The sequence below is a fragment of the Canis aureus genome, chromosome 7 (assembly GCF_053574225.1).
Source record: "Canis aureus isolate CA01 chromosome 7, VMU_Caureus_v.1.0, whole genome shotgun sequence".
In the NCBI taxonomy this organism is placed as follows: domain Eukaryota; kingdom Metazoa; phylum Chordata; class Mammalia; order Carnivora; family Canidae; genus Canis; species Canis aureus.
Window position 1 is genome coordinate 57,704,299 of NC_135617.1, and position 25,701 is coordinate 57,729,999.

Below are 25,701 nucleotides of genomic sequence, written 5' to 3' on the forward strand. Positions count from 1 at the left end.
TGTGGATGCCACTAGTGATGCTCTCTCCTTGGGCCCTTTGTACTCAGGGCTGACACCATGAGTTGTGAAGGATATAAATCTGGTTCGGCCACTCATTTAACAGTTGAGAAACCCCTTCTGAGGTGTGGAAGGGCTTGGCCAGTGCCCCAAGGCTTTCCGGGGAAACAGACCCCTGGGCAGTTGGCTCCTCATTTCCTAACCCTTGTGTGTCTGTGTCTTTGAACTTAAGTAGTGAGGAATATGCATTCCCTACCAAGTGAGGTTTTCGGCCTCAGACAGTTTACCATCCTGTTTGAGACTCTCACCACAGAGCATTAAGGAGAACTCCAACTAGGTACCCTAGCAGCAGAAGTGGGACCCCTTAGGAATGTCAGCTGGAGTTTAGGAATCTGCCTATTCATTCCAGTGACACCCCAGGAAATGGATATTTCCTGGAAAGGAAGGTGATCATCAGGCTATTGACACTTTGATTCATCTTAAGGCTGATTTTGTTTTTTCAAGACCCATGATAATTGGCTAGACTGACCTCTTGAGACATTGAGAAATTATCATGAAAGTGAAGAATTGAAGAGAAAGTATTCAGCGAAGAGCACCTGAAAGGGAACATCTAATTGTAAAATCACGTTGTCCCAGAATTTTGAGGAATCTTTGTAGTTTGAAGGAATAGGCAACAGGTCCTTACTGCCTCTTTCTATAAGTCAGGCACGTGTTATGTGCCTTCACTGTCACTTTGCTCATTTTACAGGTATGACTCATAACACTCTAATAGAAACAGTCTAATATATATAGGCTTGTAGTTAAAAAAAAAAAACTCAGCAATTGAGCAAGAAAAAGCCTGTTTAAGAATCAATACTGATTGGATTAAATGGGCTAGTTGATCCTTAATACAAGTTTTGTTCATGCCTTCATTGACTTATTGAGCACCTACTATGTGCCTGACAGAGCAGTGGGTAAAACAGATCTGGTCTCTGTTTTTATGGAGTTCACATTTCAGAACCAAGGGATGAGCAAGGCAAATTCAGATAGTATTAGATGTTTTGAAGAAAAGGAATCAGAGTGCTGTGTGTGGTAGAGTACTGTAGTGTGTGTGTGTGTGTGTGTGTGTGTAAGAGAGAGAGGGAAAGAGAGATGGACAGGTGGGAAGGGCCCCAGCTTCTTAGATTATTCTTTTTTAAGATTTTATTTGAGAGAGAGAGAGCGAGCATGCAAGAGAGCAAGAGCAAGTGGGGTGAAGGAGCAGAGGGAGAGGGACAAGAGACTCTGAACTGAGCCCTGTAGCCCAATGAGGACTCAATCCCATGACCCCAAGATCAGGACCTGAACAGAAACCAGGAGTCAGACTCTTTAACCAACTGAGCCACCCAGGTACCCCCACTTAGACTGGATTTTAAAGAGAGATTTTTTTTTTCTTAAAGATTTTATTTATTTATTAGAGAGAGAGAGAGAGAGAGAGAGAGAGAGAGAGAACAAGAGTGGGGGTGGGGAGCAGCAGGGGCAGAGGCAGAGGGAGAAGCAGGATCCTACTGAGCAGAGAGAGACCCTGATGCTGGGCTTGATTCCAGGACCCTGAGATCAAGACCTGAGTCAAAGGCAAATGCTTAACTGACTAAGCCACCCCGGTACCCCCTAAGGAGAGATTTTTCTAAGATGACCTTGAGATGAGCCCCCAGAATATCGACAGATTGTTCTGGTACAGGGAACCACAATCAGATGGTCCTGTCAACAAGCTCAATGTGTTCCAGGCATAGTTGGAGGGCAGTGTGGCTGGGGGAGTGAGGTTGAAGGCCAGTGGCCAGGTCATGCAGAGCCTCGTAGGCTGAGGTATGCCATCTGAATTTCAAGTGGAGTGGGAAGCCAAAGGCACAGACGTAATGTGATAGATTTATATTTTTTCAGAGGTTACTCTGGGTGCAGTGTGAAGAATGGATCATAGGAGAAGAGCGATAAGGAGACTTGCTCCAAGTTGATTATGGTGACCTAGCAAACCGTGGTAGCAGTAGGTGGGCAGGAGCTGTTTGGGGAGGTAGAGTGGGAAGTCCCTCTTTATGTTTCTTTCTCAGATGTCCCATCTACCTAGTGAGAATGACATCATCCACTTATCTTATAAAAATAAATAAGCTAGTGATTATGCTCTTGAGGGTAAAGTGAGACCTTATAACTATTACTTGCTAGTAGCGTGTTATTTTGAATTTCCTGTGTTTTATTTTCAAAAATTTTATAGTGAACTTAATTCTTTTTTAAAAAAGATTTTTATTTATTTATTCATGAGAGACAGAGAGAGAGAGAGAGAGAGAGAGAGGGAGAAACACAGGCAGAGGGAGCAGCAGGCCCCCAGTGGGGAGCCTAATTCAGGACTCGATCCCAGGACCCCAGGATCATGACCTGAGCCAAAGGCAGATGCTCAACCACTGAGCCACCCAGGTGCCCCTAAACTTAATTCTTTTTACTTATTCTATCTTTACAATAAATTATTTTTATCATACATAAAAAATATTTTGATCTGTTCAGAAGATTGGGAATCTTAACCCAGAGTTACCAGTGAAACATACCATCATAGAATGAAGAGGAAATAATGCTAAACTTATAGCTGGCTTACTTTTGGGAATTGAATGTCATTAGGGTAGAATTCAAAATAAATTATCTGAATCTGGGAATGGTAAAAGAAAGTTCAAAAGAAAGGTAGCAAATTTGCCTTTGTCCTGGGTATGTCTGTGTGCAGATATCTGAGTGCAAAAGATCTGTTGATAATTGAAAATCTATACATGGCAGCAGAATTTCTGGGAGGGCTGTGAACCAGAGTTGAATAGGATTGTTTCCCTTAGTGAAGCATTCTCCCTCACAGGGGACTCTTGAACCTTCCCCGGTTGATCACTGACGAAATTTTAGAGGGTCAGGCAAGAGTTTTGAAGCTGTTTACCAACTACGGTAGGGATGACCTTCTCGGGGACAGGACACTATCTACCACAATGAGGCAACCCTATTTCTCTTTCCTGCCCCATTTTGACATGCAACTTACTAGGAGGAGATGTGTCTGTTTGGAAGAAAATAGAGGTCCTTCCTCATTTATGTTGTGTGCAGTGGAGGATTCTGCTCTTGGTGACTTAATGGGCTCCTGGTTATCCTCACTCGCCAGACCCCATTAATGACTGATGGGCCAGAGCATCTGATTTCAGCTCGAAGTGGCCAGTCTGGTGATTCAAATTGCAGACAAAATAATGACAGGGTTGAGGGATCTGTGTAGTCCCTTAGGGTTGGGAGTGATTGGGGCATCTTTAAAGGCAGAGGTTTCTTGTAGCAGCAACTAATTATTCTGTTTAACTTAGCTAATACTTTGTAACGTTGAATTAGTGCCATCCTTTAAAAATCAGTGGGTTTTACATAGAAATATGGTTTTCCAGCTTTTCTTACGAACAAAACAAAACAAAATAGATCTAGTAACATGGAGCTCTCAACCATAGATGGCAGCATTAACTGGAACAGGGTGGTGGCGTTCCTTTTCAGATGGTCTCCTTTGCCACGGTCTCCACCACTGGTTTTTCTATCTTGTGTGTCTTGTTTAGCTCACTTGAGTTAGCTGGCTGGCCCTTATAGGCTTCTGACCTTAAACCTCAGGTTTAGAGCTTCTAGTCCTGCCTGTCCATTCCCCTTCTACCCTTATCTAATGGAGCAATCTCTTTATCAGTATCCTTGCTGGGAGTCCGCAGGCCTGCACTTAAAACTGCTCCTCTGATAGAATATAGTAATTGTTGAAAAGCTCCTGCTGTGGAGTTCTGTAGTCGACGTTCACATATGTGCCCTTTTCCTGTAGCACCATATTGGTCATATGCCATGTGGGTCTTCCCCAGAGTAAACATCCCTGGTTCCTTGAACAGCTCCTCATATGACTTGTTGCCTTGTTCCCTCATCAGTCTAGTTACTGTTCAGTGGGTGTCCTTTTGAATAAGCTTTCCATTGTTCAAACCCTTAAAACCTGACCAGTTCAGTGAGCTGTGGTTCAACTGGTATGGAATATTACCGGGATGCTTCCAGGATGGCAGCAAACTGTCCAGGGACCTTAAATGACTTTTAACATTTATGGCCTTAAAACTCAATAGGACACCAAACATTTGGAAGCTGGATGCAGATGAGTTTCCATTTCCAAAAGGGGAGTAGAATCAATTAGTTTTATTTTATTTGCAGCTGTTAAGTACTTACCAAGCCTGTTTTATTCAGTTACTCCCACAATAAGGAACTGCTTCTTAGTTTACTTTTTTGACCATATCTCTTTTCTTGGATTGTGAAATGATTACACAAGAGTTGTATCTACTGTGCATGAGATAAGAGTCTTTACACACTTTTGCAGAAGTCACTTGAGAGTCCTACATTTGAGAAAATGTTCAGATGAAGTTTTGATTCTCTTAGCTAATCTGGTAGGGAGAAAATAATATTAATAGAGCAGGTACTAGCTCTTCTCTTTCCACGTTTCAGTATCAGCAAGTATGAGGCAAGAACTTTTTGCTGATGCTTTTTATTTATTTATTTTTAAAGATTTTATTTACTTAACTGAGGAAGAGAAAGCAAGAGACAGAGCACAAGCAGAGGAGGAGAAGGAGGAAGAGGAGAAAGAGGGGGAGAAGGGGGAGGGGGAGAAGCAGACTCCCAGCTGAGCAGGGAGCCCAACGCAGGGCTCGATCCTGGATCCCAAGGATCACGAACTGAGCCGAAGGCAGATGCTTAGCTGACTGAGCCACCCAGGCAACCCTTGCTGATGCTTTTGAAAAGGAGTCCTAGATCTTAGAAGAAGATGGAACCTTGGAGTTGGCCTACACCCATGCACCCATCCTTTTTCCTAGCACCCCTGGCAGGGGACCACTTAGTAGTCCTTGAACCCTTCTCATGACAGAGAACCCTCTCCACACTGTATGGTATACATCACAAACAATGTGATAATTAAAAAGTTCCTCTGTGTTGGGGGCATCCACCTCCATACAGCTGGTTTCAGGATGAAATAAATATTTCTTCCGTATTAAACAAGGATATAGTTTCTCCAGTCTCCCTTTAGACCAAAATTCCTCAGCCTTAGCACTGCTGAGCTTCTAGGCCAGACATTTATGTTGTAGTGTCTGTCTTGTACACTGTAGGATGTTTTGCAGCATCCCTGGCCACAGCCCGCCAGATGCCAGGCCAGTAGCAGTCCCTCCCTGGTGTGACAACCAAAAATGTCTCCAGACACTGCCAAATGTCTTTGGGGTGTCCCAACTGAGATTCACTGCTCTGGGATGAAGTTCAGCTACTTTCAGAATGAAGTAAACACTGTTTCCTTATCAAATAAGATATAGTTGCTTAATGATACTGCTTGTAGAAAAATGCATGAGGTCTTTTACCTCTAGTTATTAATAAGTTTCACTAGATCCAGAGCAGGAGAAGGAATGGGTACGTAAAGTTACAAAGATTTGGACTTTCAAAACTCTATCTTTTGATAATTTTTTAATGTTTTAAACATGAATATGTAACACTAATATAAAAGAACAACAAAATATATTACAACTTAAAAAAAAAGTAACACATAGTTTAGAAATCATGGCTGGAAAATTGACAGTCTCTTGCCTTCATCCTGTTGTAAAATATTCAGAACAGAAGATTTTAACTTCTTCCTCAATCATTCACTTTGGTATTGAGTCAATTTTGAGATATTCAACTCATTTTCTTTTTACTGTAGTTGAAAGTGAATCAACCATTATTTGTTTTCTGCCTTCATTCTGTAACTTTTTATGCTCTTAGTTTTCTATTTCTGCTGTAATGATTTATCAAAAATTTATTGGTTTATTTTTTATTTTTTTTAAAGATTTTATTTATTTATTTCAGAGAGAGAGAGAGAACATAAGTGAGCATGAGAGAGAGAGCCAGAGGGAGAAGCAGACTCCCCACTGAGCAGAGAGCCTCAGGTAGGACTTGATCGCAGGACTCAGGAACCATGACCAGAGCTGAAGGCAGCCACTTAAGCGACTGAACCACCCATGTGTCCCTATTGGTTTATTTTATTTTTTTTAAGATTTGTTTATTGTATATATAGAGAGAACAGTGGGAGAGGCTGAGGGAGACGAAGAGAAAGAATCCTCAAGCCAACTCCTTGCTGAGCCTGGAACCCAACATGAAGTTGGGATGATAGTCAAAATCAAGAGTGAGATGCCTAAATGCCACCTAATTCAGGCACCCTGCAAATTTATTGGTGTAAAGCAACATGGCTTTATTATCTTATAGTTCCATAGGTCAGAGGTCTAACATGACCTCACTAGGATAAAATCAAGGTGTCTTTAGAGTTACATTCTTTTCTGGAGGCTTTAGGGGAGAATCTGTCTCCTTACCTTTTCTAGACTCTAGAGGACACCCTTATTCCTTGGCTCATGGCCCCCTTCCTCAATCTTCAAAGCCACCAATTATGGGTTGAGTTCTCACGTCTCATTACTCTGACTTCCTCTTCTGCCACCCTATTCTGCTTCTTTATTTTTTTTTAAGATAGTATTTATTCATTTATTCATGAGACACACACACACACACACACACGGAGAGAGAGAGAGAGAGAGAGAGAGAGAGGCAGAGACACAGGCAGAGGGAGAAGCAGGCCTCATTCAGGGAGCCCGACGTGGGACTCGATTCTGAGATTCCAGGATCACACCCTGGGCCAAAGGCAGGCGCCAAACTGCTGAGCCACCTGGGGCTGCCCCTGCTTCTTTATTTTTTGTAATTCCAAAATGCCATTTCATTCTCTTAACTATGAAATAGAAAGTTGAAGAGATGAAACATTTCTAGATTAAGTATTCCCAGCTGATTAAATATTTCTGGCAAAGCCATGCCATCTATATTGGAAATGCCCTACATACAAGATTGTTAATTTGTAATTGTCTAAGATCTATTCTTTCAAAGGAGAAAATGTCAAAGTTCCCATTATAGCATGTTTGCTTACTCACTGAAGGGCAGCAAGAGCTCTCAGAGGCACATGCTACCTGTCCATCTGGCTATGCAGGTAAATCCTCCAGGGAACACCAGAAAGAATGCTCCAGTTTCTATAAAGGGCCCAGCATCTTTTTATTTTTTTATTTTTATTTTTTAGTAATCTTGACGCCTGATATGGGGCTTAGACTCACAACCCTGAGATCGAGAGTCACATGTTTTAGTAACTGAGGAGGTAGCCAGATCCCCATAAAGTGCCCAGTGTCTTCTTAGCATATATTGGCAACATGAGATGGCAGGGGTGCTGGACCCAGAAAAACGTTCAATGCTACGGCAGTCAGGGGCAGGTCCACATGTCACAGGGGTAAGGGGCTTAGCTCTTTGAATATGATGGAGGAAATGTATGCCACCAGTTTTGCTGTGAATTCATAAGCTGAGCAGTTTTAACAATGGTGGTGATGATAATGGCCAGCAAAGGTGCAGAAGGCCCAATCCACTAGTTCCTCCATCAGATCTGCCACCCCATCCCACTTCCCCAACCCCAACTGACCTGTTTGGGGTAGGTGGTCTCTGGCCACCTCAGCAAGCACAGGTGCATGCTGGTGATGGAGCTGAAGGAGCCACGGGCCAGGAACACCCCTAAGATTCAGCTCTTTATCTTGTCAGGCACATCCACACCTACTGCACTGGCCACCCTGCCTGTGCATCGCAGGGCTTCACAGAAGCACTCAGAGAACATGGGGGGAGGGGATTGCAGGGGACTGGAGTGTCCACCACACCCAACCCCAGGCTCCTGGCCATAGCTTGGCCCTGCACCCGAGGACCGCACAAGACACACCTGGTCTCATGTCATAGGACCTTCTGTGGCCACTCTCCCTCTTCCACTTTTAAAGACCCTAATGATTATATTGTGCCCTTCTGGATAATCCAGGCTAATCTGTGTTCAAGTCAACTGATTAGCTACCGTAATTCCATCTATAACCTTGATTCCCCTTTGGTGTGTCATGTTCTGGGGATTAAGATGTGGAGATTTGGAGAGTAGAGGAGTATCATTATTCCAGCAGCCATATACTCCCATTCCAAAAGTTCATCAGAAAGAATTTGAGGAAGAGAGTCCTGGTACTTGTGAAGGAGCCATTTCTCTTCTCTTTACCAGGAACAGGAGACATAACTCACAGGCCCTAATCCCTTGTCAGGATTAGGATTTACACAGGTCTACTCATCAGCTCTTAACAGAAATTCTGGACTCAAGAGTGGACATTTTGCATTTTTGGTTTGTCTTTCATTTCAAAAAGGGAAATAATGCCTGATGAGAATTTACTAGTGATGGACTGGAACAGAGAGTTAGCAGAGCTCGGGTGTGATATAGAAATCTCAGCTGGTATTTAAAGATTTTATTTATTTATTCACCAGAGACACAGAGAGAGAGACAGAGAGAGACAGAGGCAGAGGGAGAAGCAGGCTCCATGCAGGGAGCCCGACGTGGGACTCCATCCCCGGTCTCCAGGATCATGCCCTGGGCTGAAGGTGGCGCTAAACTGCTGAGCCACCCAGGCTGCCCTCAGCTGGGATTTAAAGAGCAAGTAGGAAACTGTGGCTTGAGAGATAGACATTAAGTACACAGAAGAAAAGACTTAAAAAAAAAAAAAAAAGTCACCTCTACACCCAACCTGGGGCTGGAACTCACAACCCTGAGTCAATTGACTGAGCCAGCCAGGAGCCCCCAGAAGGTACCAGCATTTAAATAGATTTAAGTAGAATGTGTTCTCTGAGCACTCTAAAGCTCTTGTCTATCTGCTGGGATAATATTTTATCTAGTGGTCAAGGAATCAAAATAGAAGAAAATGCTTCTCAGGTTTTATAATTTTAAAATTATTGTTTTTTTTAAAGTGAATCTTCTCATGGATAAACGAGAAAAACAGGAAGCATCTGCCTTTGGCTCAGGGTGTGATCCCAGTTTAGAGATTGAGTCCTGCATCAGGATCCCTCTGAGGAGCCTGCTTCTCCCTCTTCCTGTGTCTCTGTCTCTCTCTGTGTCTCTCATGAATAAATAAATAAAATCTTTTAAAAAATTACCTTTCATTTCTAAATACAAACTCTTTAAGAAAGATCAACTTTGTAAATGTTTGTTATCTCTTTTATATATTTTGGGTCTTGTCCTTATTTTTGTCCCCCACATACACATTTCTTCTTCTTCCTATCTTATGTATCTGAGATCATGGCTAATCCTCTTTATTCTCTCCATAACATTTTACTTAATATTAAACGGAAATACTTTTCATGGTCATATGAACTGTACTAAATATTCTTTCAAGATTATTTACTAGTAGTAAAGCATAGTAAAGCAGTATGTTTGGTTGCAAAAGAAAATGTGAAACATTATGGGAAAACCACCATAATTCTATAACCCTTATTATATTAATAGTCTTTTAGGGTGAATTTTTACACAGCAAAATCTTAGGATCTTTTTTCAATTAGAATTGCATTGTAAATGGTTTCTTAAGTCATCACAAATCGTTTTGTAAATATTATGTTACTAACTGAATAAAATCCCATTGATGACATTATGGTTTGAGGTTCTGTAGGGCTTCCCTTTGTGTATGCTGGCTCTCCTAAATAGAATTGGAATGAACGCCATAGTGCATTGTATTCTGAGAGCCTTTCTTCCCTGTGAATACAATTTTTGTGTGTGCTGATCTCAGAAATGAACAGGTCAAAGGGTATGGACAATTTAAGGCTTGCCATATTGCCTTCCAAAAGTCACGGTACCTATTTATATCCCCACCAGAACTGCTGACTGTGCTTTGATAAGTTTCAGGAGTTAAATAATAGGTAAGTCCCATGTTTCCCAGCTTTTTGTTTACCAATTACTGCTCTGTCTGGCCAGGTCCATCTTTCTCCTTGAAAATTTTGTATTGGCTGATGGTGTCAGTCATGATCCTTCAAAGATTATATTTAGTAACATTGCAGCATCAAATGTTTCAGTGGAAACAAAATCACCTTGGATTCTCCAGCTGTAAATATCCAAAGTCAGTAGTATCCTTTTCAGGGACAGGCCCGGTGGTGCAGCAGTTTAGCGCCACCTGCAGCCCGGGGTCTGATCCTGGAGACCTGGGATCGAGTCCCATGTCAGGCTCCCTGCATGGAGCCTGATTCTCCCTCTGCCTGTGTCTCTGCCCCTCTCTCTCTCTCTCTCTCTCTCTCTCTCTGTCTCTCATGAATGAATAAATAAAATCTTAAAAAAAAATATTATCCTTTTCAGCATCCTGAAAAGTTTGCAAACGTAAATACAGATTTAGCTAACTCACATCCCATGGTTGAGAAGAAGGTCCTTTTCTGTAGAAAGAGAACCACGATAGTTAACAGACTTCTTATGAATTATCCCTCTTTGTTTGGATTCAGAGGCTTCCCTTAGTCATCCTCTCAGATATCTAAGTGGCCATCGGAAGGTAAAAGAAAGCCAGTGCCTGAAAAAGCTGGGACTTGCTGCCGTTGATAGTGGTCCTTTGTTCAGAAAAGCAAGAAGCACTATTTTTATTTTAGTAACATGGCAAATATTTGGCCACATTGATCTAGAATGTGTAATACTTCCATAGAGGATTGGTAGTCACTTACAATAGAATCATGTGAAACAGCAAAAACAGTTTTACCTAAGAAAGAAAGCTAGAGAAATGGATTCAAAGCCAAACGACTGTGTTGTAAAGATACATAGAACCTGTGTGACATTTGAAAAGGTGAAAGATAGTGGACATTTTCTGGAGCAGCTTCAATCAGTTTGGGTAAAGAAAATGGACAAGATTTTTTGGTGTTAAGAAGTGACACATAAATTAACCCTAAAGTCATGGTGTAAAGTGAGGGTGGTTTGGGGGCACTGGGGCGAGTGGGGGTTACCATTCAGGAGATCAGGTGCCCTTAACTGGGGAGGAATGAGGGCAGAGCCTAGGACTGAGAGCTAGTCGTAAAGAGGAGAGGGTGAATGTGGTCTGGAATTGGATCTAAGGCAGAGAGAAAGGCCTCAGAAGGAGGGTCATCCTGGTGTTTCTGTTTTCCTTGGAGAAGGAGGTTTCTCCTCTTCGGTTGTAAGGAATAGGAGAGCAGCGCAAAGGAGAGTGCATCCGTTTATGGAGCGAGCCTTGAACCAAATGGGGAGAGGTGAGCTAAGGAGTAAAGAAAGGGCTGCCCTGGAATCACTGGGACACAAGTAGACTGGACTGTGGCCTGGGGGCACAACTGTGTTTAGTGAATGCACTGAGGCTCTAAACCCCTGTGCCGTACATCCCCTGTGAGCCCCAGACACACGGATCATCGGGCTAAAGATCTGGGGGAGAGACCCATCAACCCAGCTCAGTCTGCTAAGGATCCTCCTCTTGAGACTGTCAGCTCCTGCAGGACCTCTCCTAGGAGGGCTTTCCGTGCTTTCTGGCACCGCACACCCCCTGGAATAGACCATCCTCCTTTGTGTCCACACCAAACCCACTCTTATCAAAATGTCTCAAACTCCAAATTGCACTTTAAGAAATCACTGGGAAAAAAAAAAAAAAGAAATCACTGGCTCTCTCCATGCCTCCTCGGCACTTAGCCAAAGCAGAAAGAAGGCAATGCTGCAAATACCCCATCATCTACATGGCATTCAAGACAAAAACTACTAAGGCAAAAGAACATATGACCCGTGTATGTATTTAGAATAATTCATTTACAGAGTTTTGAATTTCAAGACTGAAATTTCCTCATAGCATTGAAGTCCTGGCTGCACTGTTGCCCTTCAGAGGTTTTCGGGTGCTCATGGTAGGAGCCAGCCAGACCTTAGCACTCACTGCCTAGCACATGGTTGGTACTTAGTAAATGTTTGAATGGATATGGGTCAACCAATGGGGCAAGTGCTGCTGGCTGAGGAAACCATCCAAGGCATCAAGACATAAGACACTCAGCTGGATTATGGGGGGAATAAGGTGAAAGGCAAGTGTGGTGGCGCATACATACCACAAGTTGAATACATTAGGGAAGAATTTACATATCTTAGTAAACTTAAACTTATACATAGGTTATATCCTACATATGCTGTTCAATAAACCTACCGGGTTAGCAAGGGGCTCATAGGTATAGTTTTTCTCTTAAAATAAATGGTTTTCAAGTCTGTTCTGTTTTGTATATGTGGTTTTGTTCCATCTCCTAGATAAGGTAGGCCTCTCCCTACCTGTACCCACTTGTTCCCAGTAGTCTAGTGGTTCCCCACCAGGGGCAGCCTCACCCCCCCCACCCAGGGACATTTGGCAATGGTTTTGTCTTTGTCACAACTCGGGGCTGTGGGGAGAATGTTACCACTGGCATCTGATGCATAGAGTCCAGGGATGCTGCTAAGTATCCTCCAATGCATACGCCAGTTCCCACAAGAAAGAATTACCTGGTCCCAAATGTTAGTGGTGCAGAGGATGAGAAACCGGCAGAGCCAGAGCCTGCCCTACCCGAGCTGTCTGGGCCACTCAGCAGGATAAACCTGCCAACTTTCAGGTCACAGACTCTCTCCTTTCTCAGAATGTGATCTCTAGAGTCTAATGTATTTTTCTCCCAATGGAACTTAAGCTGGTTCCTGGTGAATAAGGGAAAGGATTATGTCCTGAGAGTTGGTGTCTTCGGTGCTGTGCTAGCATGTTCCCTCACCTCATCAACTCCACCACACAGGTATTGTTAATTCCACTTCATCAGCTGGGAGATTTAGGTTTCAGATGTTCAATGACTGGCTGAGTTGATGCTTCTGATTAAAGCCAGGCCTTTCCTATTGCCCTTGTCCAGAGCTTGATGGGACACCCTGGTCTCCCCAAGAGCCCACATGAACCTGCCCTACAGTGTTGGGCTCACTGCAGTTGCAGACCTGATGACCTAGTGACCAGGGGACAAGGTATTCTCATCCCAGCTTGACCACTGGTTTGCTGTGTGGCTCCAGGAAATTTTTTCCCTTCTTTTAAGTCTCAATTTCTCTGTATGTGGAACAAGGGGATTCGATTAGTATCTCATTGTTTCACCAGGGCTGGAGTAGGTTATGTTCATCTTTTTTTAATATATATATTTATTTATTTGTTTTAGAGAGAGAGCATGAGCAGAAGGGGCAGAGGGAGAAGGAGAGAATCTGAAGCAGGCTCCATGCTGGGCACAGAGTTCTATGTGGGGCTCGATCTCAGGACCCTGAGATCATGACCCAAGTGTAAAAAGCAAGAGTTAGACACTTAACAGACTGTGCACCCAGGCCCCCTGTGTTTATCTTTATCTGGAGCTCAAAACCAGGCACTCTTTGAAGAATATTATTCTCTTTTGTTTGTCATCCTACACCTCAAACCTCCTTCATCCCCATCCCCTAACACTCTGAAACTCCCTTAAAAGCCTAGCACAATGCCTGGCTCATGGGTATACTAATTTGAAATTGTAATAACCACAAATCACTGATTTTTTTTTTCAGGAAAAATACCTACTCCAGACTTTCAAACTGAAATGAAGCACACCTTTCCCCTAAAATTATTGCTCCAAAACAAAGCCTCAAATCCAATATTATCTCCAAATTGGGCCAAAAATCTCTGTGTCCAGCTTCTTTCTGACAGGAAGCCATTTGTTTAGATTCTGTTGCTCAAGTAAAGAGCTAGGGTTTTGTTTTCTCTTTTATTTTAATTTTCCTGCTCAAGCAGTGTGTGTTTTTTGTTGTTGTTGTTGTTGACAAATTAGCAAAGTACATTTAAAAAAAAAGAACCATTTGTAATCCTCCACTTAAATATAAGTGGTGAGAACATTCTAGCTTTATATTCATCTAGACTTTTTTCCACTTGTGTATAAACATACATCTTTAAATGAAAATGAGAGCAAAATATACTGATAGTTTTTGCTCATATACCTCAGAGTGCTGGGCTTGTTGGTCAAGCCTCCAAAACCTACCAGGCATTTGAGTGAGCAAATAACCCCAAGCCTCAGTGTTCCTAATTGTAAAATGGAGGTAATAGTACCTGCCTAACTCTACTCCTTGTGAGGACTAGCAATTACATTGAGTATACAGACATAGTTGGCACATAGTAGGTGCTCAATAAAAGATAGTCATTTATACCTCATATCACCTTTTTTTAAATTTCTTGACTCAAGTCAAGAACCAGTCCTCAAGTTTTGGATTCAGAAGGTCTGAATTGCAGTCGAAATACTTCCTTGTTTATCTTTAGGAGTTTCTGCTAATATTCAAGCAGACAAAACCCAAGCCAACAAGTTGAGACACTGAAAAACAATCCCTGAGTCTCTCCTCAGATGCCTATGATATGCTAATTAGGAACATTTGTCAATGCTTCCAGAAGCATGCTTCATCAAGTCCTCCTCCAGATCCAAAGAGTTCTCACTCAGGTTTTTAGAAAATGTAAAACTGATTAAAAATGAACATCAAGATCCTCTTTCTTATTACTTCTACAGCTTTTTGCCTGACATCACTAGTTTAATTTTAAAAGGGCTTCTTGTCCAGAATTGCCTGTTTCACTATTAAACCTCCTGAAAGAAGACTGGCTTATATGTCCCAAATATAGAGAAAAAAATGGTTTCAAAAAGGAACAATTTTCCTATTTTGTTTTTAATGATGAGAAGTTGCATCTCCAGAACAGAGCTGTTTGCACCCTTTAAGTATTGTCTATTGCCTATCTCTCTCAAACACAGAAGTTATATCGCAAACTATACTCTGAATAATTCAGACTCCTAGTTTATGGACTAGCTCTTCACTGCAGTGCTGAATGGTAGAGTGCAGCCACACTCACTCTAGTCTGAAACTTGGCAGCCAGAGGGTGCTGGAGTAGCCAGGGTGGATTACTCCGCACGGGATCTGATTTGAAGGACTTTGAAAGACCCTTTTTTTTTTTTCCTCCAAAGCATTTCTTCCCCAAAGCATGATTCTCTCCTTTAGAGTAAACTTTCAGGGGCTTTGATAGGATACCACCTGGAGACCGTGGCTAAAAGAAAGTGTTGTTATTTGGAAGTTGATGAGGAGAGCCTCGTGAGCACATCAGTACCTCTTGGCAGCTTGTTAGACTAGGGAGCTGTTACCTTGAGATGCCAAATAAGGAGCTGAAAGGAGGAATATTACGTAAGTCTTGAGAAGCAGATGGTAGAGATAGTAGAGGCCAAGAGAAGAGGTTCCCCTGGCCTTATGAGGCTCTAGCAGGCTGCAAAGGGGAAGAGGGTGAGTGAATACAAAGTTCCCCCAAGAAAAGTAGGAGAAATGATAATTATAGTCTTTAGGGCATGTTAGAACCCGTAATGAAGCCTTAAGATCTCTTCAGCAGAACCACCTATGGACAAAGGGGATGTTGACCAAGGATGGCTTCTTGCATCTATCTCAATAAGGTCTTGATTGACACACTAGCTTTTATTTCTTTAACATTTATTAAGCAACTACTTACCTAGGGGCAAAGCATGGTGGTAGCAATGCAAAATGAGTATGCTAACATTCGCACTAGCCACATGCAAGAACACTGTTTTACATGTATTAATCATCTAACGTTGGGGAATATTATTATCATCCTCAGCCCCATTTTGCAGATGAGGAAATAAGGCACAGAAGGATTCTACAGTTTGCAGAGGGTCACACTCTAATGTCCAGGCTAGGTTTCAGACCCAGGCATTTGGGTTCTAGGCACTGAGACCCAAGTAATTGATCCCTACTCACTTCGGTGCCTCAAGAAGGCACACCTGATGTGAAATCATCTGGGAATATGTTTCTGGGCTACCTGTAGCTCACACAAAAAAGAAGATAAGATCTTTCATCCTTAGTCAAGAAGTATTTACTAATACTTGCTAGATACTGGGTCCTTTGTTAAGTTATAACAATAAATGACAAATGAAACCAGTCCCTGCCCTGGAGGAGCTCACAGGTGAAGCAATCCTATAAACAGAGCCTTGTAGTAAAGGCTGCGAAAAGTGCCCGAATGGAGACATGTACAGGATGCTGTTTTGAGCAGAGAGGGTGGCCTTCTGTGTGGATAGTGGCTCCAGGGCCTGACTATTCCCAGATATGGGAGCCTCTACTTGCTGAGGCAGGAAGTGCCTACTTCTCCAGTGCCCTTGAGGGTCCAGGCCCAGAGAAGCCCCCCTTTCCTGACTGTAGGGAAACTTTGGTGCCTGTTATCCACTGCTTTGGACTGAGCTGTTTTGCCAGAGGGACAGTCTTGGCATAACTTTCCATCCCACAAAGCACACCAGCCAGAAGTAGCAGTGGAAGGCAGTGCATTCTGTGGCTGGGGAAGTGGAGAAAAGAGAGGGATCCCATCTGGGTTGTTCTATCACTCAGTACACTGGGGTCGAAGGAAGAAAACCTTCCCTCCAGTCCTGCCCACAAATAGTGGCAGTGTGACTTCAGCCTAGAACCATAGTCTGTCTTTTATTGATCTTCTTCCCAAAATGAAAAATGCAGGATGCTACGATTTGCTTCTCTGTTATGTCTACTAAACCATTATCCGCACTGCACTTTGTAAAGAACCTAGTAAAGCATTCATCACAATTGTTTGAAAGTCTCTCAACCCACTGGAATTTTGGAGATAAAAATCATGTCTATTTTAAAAACCTGGGTTTTTTTTTTTAATTTAGAAATATTTTTATCCCAAACATAGATTGACATATTGGCATTCTTAAAATTGAATGAATACATGAACAAATGAATGAATGAATGAGGCAGCCAATCATTAAATTAGAGGATTCCTACTTTGAGGATGAGATGAGACAGCACATGTGATAGAGTGGTGAGAACCTCTAAACCAATTGTATTCTCTGGGTACCTGGGAGGCTCCATCGGTGGAGCATGTGCCTCTTGATCTCAGGGTCGTGAGTTCAAGCCCCACGTTGGAGCAGAGTTTACTCAAATAAAAACATAATAAGTAAGTAAGTAAGTAAATAAATAAATAAAATAGTACTCTTTTTGCTCCGTTGCAGCAGTTTCCAAATACTACATTCTGGGTGTGGCTGTGTTGGGAGCCCTCAAAAGCTAAAGTGCAGATGCCTGGACATGCCTTCTAAAGATTGTGAGTCAGTAGGTCTGGGGTGGGACTCAGGAGTCAGTATGGATTTTGTTTTTGTTTTTGTTTTTGTTTTTTAGAGAGAGTGTGTGAGTGTGAGGCGGGGCGGGAGAGGGACAGAGAGAGAGAGAGAGAGAGAATCTTAAGCAGGTTCCACACCCAGAACGAAGCCTGACCAGGCCTCGATCTCATGACCCTGAGATCACAACCTGAGCCCAAATCATGAGTGGGATGCTTAACCAACCGAGCCACTCAGGCGCCCCAGTCAGTGTGAACAAAGATTCTCCAAGAACCATTGTAGCTTGCATGGGGTCAGGGTGGGAACTCCGGTGTGCCATTTCACCTGGCCTTAAATCACTCTGAGAACCAAAGGTGATGGCATTGGCACAGGTCTGGTGGGAAGCATGGGGAGGGCAGAGCTCTCCAGTCCTGCTTGGAGGGCTTGGGGAAGCCCTTCCAACAATTGGCTGTCTCAAACTCTTCCTTAGGTTGTTACAGGGAGGTTGTCACGAATACCAAGGAGCTGTGGGCAAGCTAACTTTCTTTGGGACAGTGCAATATTCCTAAAAAAAAATCTCTGTTGACCTCCGTGTGTATTTCACTTTGCCTTCTTCCTCTTCTTTGTCTTCCTTGGTTTTCCAAATGGCCGAAGAACACTCCTCTTATTCAGTCATGGGCTATAAGCACCAGGGGTGGAATTTCTTAAAGCCCTCTGCTCACATCCCTGTGAAAACTTTTCTGTGGGGATCCCTGGGTGGCGCAGTGGTTTAGCGCCTGCCTTTGGCCCAGGGCGCGATCCTGGAGACCCAGGATCGAATCCCACATCGGGCTCCCAGTGCTTGGAGCCTGCTTCTCCCTCTGCCTGTGTCTCTGCCTCTCTCTCTCTGTGACTATCATAAATAAAATACTTTAAAAAAAAAAAAAAACTTTTCTGTGGATGAAAAGCCCAGTTGTGACAGTACAACAGAAGGGGAGGCTGGTGAGCAGATTGCCTGACTTCCACTCAGTTTCTTCTGTTGCTTATTTGGGAAACCCAGTAGCTTATTTGGGAAACAATTGTGATGAATGCTTTACTAGGTTCTTTACAGAGTGCAGTGCGGATAAAGGTTTAGTTTCTCTGGATTCACACCCAGTACTCTGCAGTTACCAAGGGCTCTGGAAGCTTGCTCCAAATATAAATTAAGGCAAGAACAATGAGGCAGATGCTCATCTCTTATGAGAACAATTTCTAACTCTTTTTTAAGTCTTCTTTCCAATCCAGGAAGTTCCTGAACACATTAGCATCTTGAAAGAGTTGCTGTGTTCATTAACTTTAGAAGATTATCGGTTTAGGCTGGAGAGGAATTGGTGATAGATACACCACGTTGATGTGCTGTGGTTAAAAGGAAGGACTCAGATATTCTGGGATCAAGCCCAGCCTCCAGCCCTTGCTAGCTGTGTGATTAGGACAAATCAGTTAAATTCTCCTTGCCTCTATTTCCTCTGATCCATACAAAGGTGATAATGAAACCTCCCTCGCAAACTGTTTAGTGATGACTGAATAAGATAACAGGTGCCAGAAACAGAAAAATGCTGGGCGTGTAGGAAGCCTTCAAATGTTGGCAGTATTGTTATTTACTTAGTGAGCCAATTTTTTCTTAAGAGTTTATTTTTTTTAGTGAGAGTAGACAGAGGGGCGGAGGAAGAGGAAGAGAGAGAACCTCAAGCAGACTCCACACTGAGCATGGAGCCCAACGTGGGGCCCAATCTCACAACCCTGAGATCACTACCTGAGCTGAAATCAAGAGGTGGATGCTTAACCGACTGAGCCACCTAGCCGCCCCAGTGAACAAACTTTTGTTTTCGCAACTCTGAAGTGCGATTTTATTTTTTTATAAAGATTTTATTTATTTATTCACGAGGTACACAGAGAGAGGAGCAGAGACACAGGCAGAGGGAGAAGCAGGCTCCACGCAGGGAGCTGGATGCAGGACTCGATCCCAGGATCCCAGGATCACGACCTGAGCCAAAGGCAGACGCTCAACCACTGAGTCACCCAGGTGTCCCCAAAGTGCCATTTTAAAATAAAAAGACAAATTATAGTACATGTACTCACATGAGAAGACTCTAAATATACAACCAAATTAAAAATGCAACTTGAAGTTCTGCAAATTTTTAAACTATATAGTTTATGTACATATAGTTATGTGTATGCATGTACGTGTGTGTGTGTGTGTTCAAGCATAGAAATACATCTGAAAAAATTTCACTAGCAAGTTAGTATCAGTGAAGAGACAGCTTGGCTTTTTGAAGGGAGAAATTCTAAAGGGTAAAGGTGATGCACAAATACAAGATAGTTTTTGCTAATAAGATGTTAGGATAGCTCCCAGCTGTAATATCATTTCGTATTATCGTGAGTCTAATACGCTGTTTGTTGGATTACAAACATTCATTCATGAATTCTATAAACATTTATGCAACACCACTGCACACCAGGCCCTCCTAGGTGGTGGGAACAATATCTGAGACCTGACCTCCGCTTTGGGAAGCTTTCAGTGTAGTAGGATTATAGAGATCACCAAAAATAAAATGTCAGCAGCACCAAAACTGTCACAGCTACAGCAATATGATCATCTTAAATCTAAGATGATCATATTGCTGTAGCTGAAACATTAGCCTAAACTTACGGAATGTTCACTGATGTCCAGACATGCCTGGATATTGTTGTGATTGTGATCTATGATTGTTACCATTATTATATTTTTATGTTTTCCTATTTATTTGGAGGGGGTGCAAAGGGAGAGAGAATCTTAAGCAGATTCTGTTGAGCATGGAGCTCCACAAAGGGCGGGATCTCACCACCCTGAGATCCCAACCTGAGCTGAAACTAAGAGTTGGACAGTTAAGCAAATGCCGCCATCCAGATGGCCCTTGGTGCTATTCTTTATCGCCAAACTAGACTGCTGCAGAATTAGAGAATGAGTGACCACAAACCTGTCGTGAATGCTAGAAGTGTTATTTCTATGCTCTACAATCCAGCCTACCAGGGATTTTCCATCAGATGCCTTTCAAAAATCCAGCTCAGGAAATGCATGTTCCATTGTTTCCAGGTGTCTTCTTCCTTAATAATATATAAACTCATGTTACTAGTACCTTAATCACACTGATTTGTCAGCCTATTTAAGTCCTCTTTATTGCATGTTTTTTTTTTCTTTTAATAACCTGCCTTGAAGAAGTTTAAGCTGAAACCACTGCTCAGCTTCCAAGATGTTGCCACCCAAACTGCATGCGCTTTTCTGCCTCTGCAGCTGCCTCACACTGGTTCATCCTATTGACTGGCAAGACCTAAATCCTGTTGCCCATATTAGATCATCAGGTAAGAGGTCTATTTGTTCCAGGGCTTGAGCAACTGACCTGTTGCCAGACTCAATGTGGCCTCAGAGCAGTTGCATGTGTGGACTTCTAAACAAGTTTTACTATAAAGAGGCTCATGGAGACCTTCTGTTCTCCTGGGGTAGGGGAGAGGGCCTCACTTTCTCCTCATTCCAAATGAAACTGAAGAAGCTCCTGTCTTCTTCAATATCACGACTGCAGGACAGAACCAAGATGAGGCATGTTCAGATCAACTGGAAGCTCAGCTCTGCAACCACTGTGGAGAACTTCCTCAGCACCTCCTCTTCTCTCTCTCACTGCCCTGACCTGCTCCCACTCAGGTGCAGCGACACAACTCCCTTGGAGTCCCCTGAGAGGCAACCACAAAGCCTGCTCCCACGAAGGGGAAGGAGAGGCAGTTGTCTTGCTCAACAGGTGTAGTCCTGGTTAGTACTGGGAGGTGATGTGAGAAAAAGGCATTTAGAGTCTTGAGGGCCAGAGGGAAACCATGTTTTCTGTGTTATCACAGGGAGAGGTAGGGACAAGCTAAGAGCTCCAGTTGAGACTGGACATGCATCTCTTGCTCTTTCTTAGCCTGTGGTGGGAGGGAAGGAGAGGAGAGGAGGTTTAGTCAAGCCCGAAGAGGTGGCCAGAGTGAGGCAGCCATCTTTAGACAAGTACATCTGCCATCACTAAGAAGGACCTTTACTGCAAAGAGATTGCTTCTGGAGATTTGTGAATGCTGGCCAATCCCAGAGCATTGTGATGCATGCTCTTCTCTATCCAGCCTCCCCTGAGGTGAGCCATGGAGGTGGCTTCTGAATGGTGCCATACTGCCTATAGCAACACACTTGGTCACCCTGGATCTAGCTGTTCAGGTTTGATGGGTGACTCCTTATTGTAACATTTACAAAAGAACTTTCATAACACTGCTTTTGTATTGTCCTTCTTCATAGTTATGGAAGTAAAGACATCAGTAGGAAAGAGTAGGTGTTATATCTACATTTGTATAGGAAATGGCATACTGTCTCACAGGTGCATTCATTCAACATTTATCAGGAAACTGAGTCACTGGTGACACACAGGTGACCATGACAGTAAGCTTGTGGACAAGCTTCAGGAGTGTCCAGCCTACTTAAATTAATTTTAACTAGGAATTAGAACAAGTAATATCTTACAGCATGAGCAGATTATCAGCTAGGAGACATTTACATCATGCGCTTTTTATTGGTCCAGGGTGAGAATTTCAAAATATGTTTTATATCCCCTTCATATTTGAAAATCATTGGAAAGCTGGCATTGGACTGGCAGAAACTTGAGGAAACAGACACTGCTTTATTCATCTTGGTAATTGCAACCTTGAGCCCAGTGCTCCATTCTCAATGCTCAAAAATGAATGCAAAAATAATTTGTAAAGTATTCAAAATCATTTATTAACTAAAGGATTAAAGAGATGGTTGTTTATATTCTTCTAACCAAATGGATATATAGATAACATGGTTATGCAGGTAAAGTATGGGCTAGAGATATCCTTTCTGTTAAGGGATGATGTAAAGCTGTATAAGAAAATGACATGTTCCTGACAGGTATATAATCCATCTCAAAACCTGGGAATGAATATCAGGAATACTTGACAAATGCACACCACTGGAAATGCATAACAAGATTCATAGCACTCAACAGGTTTTAATGCTCCTATTAAACTAAAGTTGAAGAAAAATTAGACATGACATGTATAAGTTCTGAACCACAAACTGTGTCATCCAGAGGATGGCCATACAACTTGACAAGCCTTCTCCTGCCTCATCCTTCACGAGGAGCCTGACAGATGGTTAGAGAACAGGAAATCCAGGACCATGACTGGAATAGCTGTAGGCTGATGAAACTTTCCTGTAGCCACCGTGGCACTGAACAGCCACAGGGCTCTGTAGACCTACACCCCCAACCTGGGTCAACTCCAGGCTTCCCAGGGGGTCAAGTGTTTTGGAATAGACCAGCTCTGTAGCCTCACCTTGACCTATGGTTCCTGAAGCTGAGCGAGGAGGCTTTGCGGTAAGGCAGGTTGTAGAGAACCAGGGTATGCCCAGGTCATTGAAAAAGGTTCCTAGAGCCCATGTGGAATGGAGATCTCCCAAGAGAAACCTTCTCGGAATCCTCCCATGGCTCTAGAACTGAACTCTTAATTCCAGAGGTAGTACCTCCTAGGCAGTTGTGAGCTCCTTGGGGCTCCTCATCAAACTCTATGGGCCAGAGTCCTCCCCCTCAACCCTTGAATTGTCACATCATGGCAGAAGTGGGTGGTAGTGCAGCAGAGCATTGGCTGTCCTCACAGAGGCATAACCCATCATCCTCTAGGCTTGACCTCTCCCTATTACACCGTGGAGCATGGCTTGGTAGGCAATCTCTTAAATGGAGAAGGAAATGCCTTTTGTAATTCTAAATAGGACTGAAAGTGTTAGCTTTACAGTGAAGTTGGGGTTTTTTTGTTTTTATTTTTATTTTTTTTAAGATTTTATTTATTCATGAGAGACACAGAGAGAAAGAGGCAGAGACACAGGCAGAGGGAGAAGCAGGCTCCATGCAGGGAGCCCGATGTGGGACTCAATCCTGGGTCTCCAGGATCACACCTGGGCTGAAGGCAGGGGTTCAACCGCTGAGCCACCCGGGCGTCCCATTGTTTTTGTTTTTATTTTTAAAAGACTTTATTTACTTATTCATGAGAGCCACAGAGAGTGAGAGAGAGAGGCAGCAACACAGGCAGAAGGAGAAGCAGGCTCCATGCAGGGAGCCCGATATGGGACTCGATCCCTGGTCTCCTGGATCAGGCCCTGGGCTAAAGGTGGCGCTAAACCGTTGAGCCAACCGGGCTGCCCTTGTTTTTGTTTTTAAATGTCTGAGGAAACACCTTGGATTTTGAATCTGAGTCTATTTTAGATCTGCTAAAACTACTCTAAGAGCTTAAATTCGGGTAGCCAGAGTTAACTAACTCTAGGTAAGGGACACATGATATCAGTTGTCTGCTGATTATGTGTTGTGTTCTGTGCTAGGCACTTGACTTACATTATCACTTCATTCTTAGACATCTGTCTTGAAGGCTGGTCAAGTGCTTTTTGCCCCACCTCCCAAATGAGGATAAGAGAGGAGAATAAACTGCCTAGACCAGAGCATCATAGCATCAGAGGCACAGCTGGATTCCAAAGTGGGATCACCTGGCTCTAATACCCCAGATCCATTTATATCCTGCCTTCCTTGGAACTGCCTCCCACCTTTGGACTATGAATTGCTGGCCCGTACGTCAAACCAAGTGGTCTGGTACCTTAGCCCAGGGCTTTTTAAACTTTAATAGACACAGCTTTTCTGAGTCAGTAGAATTGGGATAAGACTAAAGACCCTGCATGTCCAAGCTCTCAGGTGATGCCAGTGATGCTGATCCATGGGCCAACTTTGAGTGGCAAGCCTTATGTATTGAAAGGGTCATCACTGGCAGGTGCTTAACACATTAGTCACCAACGTGAAAGGTGAACTTCTTGTAACTCAAAATCTTTCTGGATGATGCCCTATAATATTGATGTAAGTTCCATACCTAACATAGCTCCAAGTGTCTTAGTGGCAGAGGCAGAATGTGATAGAAAGCTTGAAGGAGTCTGTCTAGCAGAGAAATCGACTCTTGGAGTCCAATAGAAGAAAACAAGTAGGACAAGTAGGTGAGCTGAATCAAGAGAAGTGAAAATCTGGAATACAGTGATATTTGGACTCACCATCTCACAAGTAAATATGGACTTGATTGGGGTTTAGAAAGGAGGAGAACAGGTAAAACTGCAAGTATGTTGAAGAATTTTAGCACCAAAAAGGGAGAAACAATTTCAAGACTGGGTGGGTAAAAGGATATATACCAGAAAGTGTTTGATGCAAATGAGACCCCAGTGGGATAAAAAGCTTAGCTCAGCTCACTTTCACAAATGTTTATGGAGCACCAACTATGTGCCAACATTAAGATCCGAGGATACAAAGACATGTGTATAGCTCTTACGAAATAGCCTAGTGTGGGGGACAGAGTATGCAAATATATAATTTAAATATATATGATAAGAATAATAAAAATATATACAGGGAGTTGATTTAATACTGAGGATGAAATGATTAAGTCTGGGGAGTGAGGGAAGTCTTCAGAGAAGACCCGGCATCTGATTAGGATGTTAAAGGGTGAATAGAATTTGGCCATTGGGATTTCAAACACAGGAAATAGAATTGATAAAGGTGCAAAGGCGTCAAACAACTCAGTGTGCAGCTCAGGTGTGCTGGAGCACATGGGAAGCAGATGACTTAAAGGAAAAAAATAGAAGAGTACAAGGCAATGGACCTTCAGATCACAAAGAGTCTTTCTTGCAGTGCCCAGGAAGTTGGTATTTAACTTGTGCACTTATGGAGTCTATACATTTTAACCCTGGAACACTGAAGGATAGGTCACCTTTGTGCCTCAAGTAGCAATGGAAGTAGTGCAGGAAGGCATGTGTAGATTTAATACCACCTACAAACTGCCTTCCAAAAAGATTCCAATATATTCATTCCCCCTTTGGAAATACCCTCTTGGTGATAGGTAGCACTGAAAAAAATTTAAGAAGTACCTGGTAAAATTTGTGATTCAAATCACTCTAAGAGTTGTGTGAAAAATGCATCTGAAGGGGTCAAGATCAAATAGATCTTGATAAATCTAGGACAGAAGATGAATATTGCAGCTAGGAGAGATGACACCTGTCTGGTCAAGAGACTGTGAATGTATAATAGCTGAGCTAGGGGATCAGGGCTATCCTGAAGAGAGAATTCTAAGCTAAAGACAAATGTTAGAAATTGAGACCTAGTTGGATGTAGGGGGTTAATGAGAAGGAGGTAGGAAGATGATTCTGGATTTCTGGATACACAAGATAGGGAATGCTGGAGTTGCAGGGCTGTGTGGTGGGAGGATAAGGAGGGAGAGTTGGGAGACGGCCATTCAGTCTTATTTTGGACCATTGGCCTGTTGTTCCTAGTGGGAAGGACAGCAGGTGGAGGCACCTAACAGGAAGTTTTAAGACCAAATCTGAAATGTGAGATAAGGTCTGTGTTTGAGAACAACAGATTGGGCAAGTAGTCTTTTTTTTTTTTTTTTAAGATTTTATTTATTTATTCATGGGAGACACACAGGCAGAGGGAGAAGCAGGCTCCATGCAGGGAGCCCGACGTGGGGCTTGATCCCGGGACTCCAGGATCATGCCCTGGGCCGAAGGCAGGCGCTAAACCACTGAGCCACCCAGGGATCCCCGGGCAAGTAGTCTTCAACATGATCTGGATCAGAGTAGAAGCTAAAGGCAAGGCTGCAGGTATTAGGAGGTGATAGTCGTATCTCAGGAGAAGGGCTGTGTCC

At 43.0% G+C, this 25,701-nt stretch overlaps 1 protein-coding gene across 6 annotated transcripts in view; it reads left to right on the top strand.

Moving 5' to 3' along the window:
- The window catches only part of PLA2G7 (phospholipase A2 group VII), a 42,241-nt gene that overhangs the window by 1,893 nt on the left and 14,647 nt on the right, over positions 1-25,701 (top strand). For 2 of the 6 annotated variants that reach the window (XM_077903759.1, XM_077903758.1), the window contains exon 2: positions 20,523-20,746. In XM_077903759.1, the coding sequence (XP_077759885.1) occupies positions 20,542-20,746 (205 nt within the window). In that variant the 5' untranslated portion in view covers positions 20,523-20,541. Of the gene's footprint in view, positions 1-20,161; positions 20,305-20,522; positions 20,747-25,701 lie in introns of those variants that run through there. The other 4 variants (XM_077903762.1, XM_077903760.1, XM_077903757.1 and 1 more) reach the window with 3 other exon arrangements.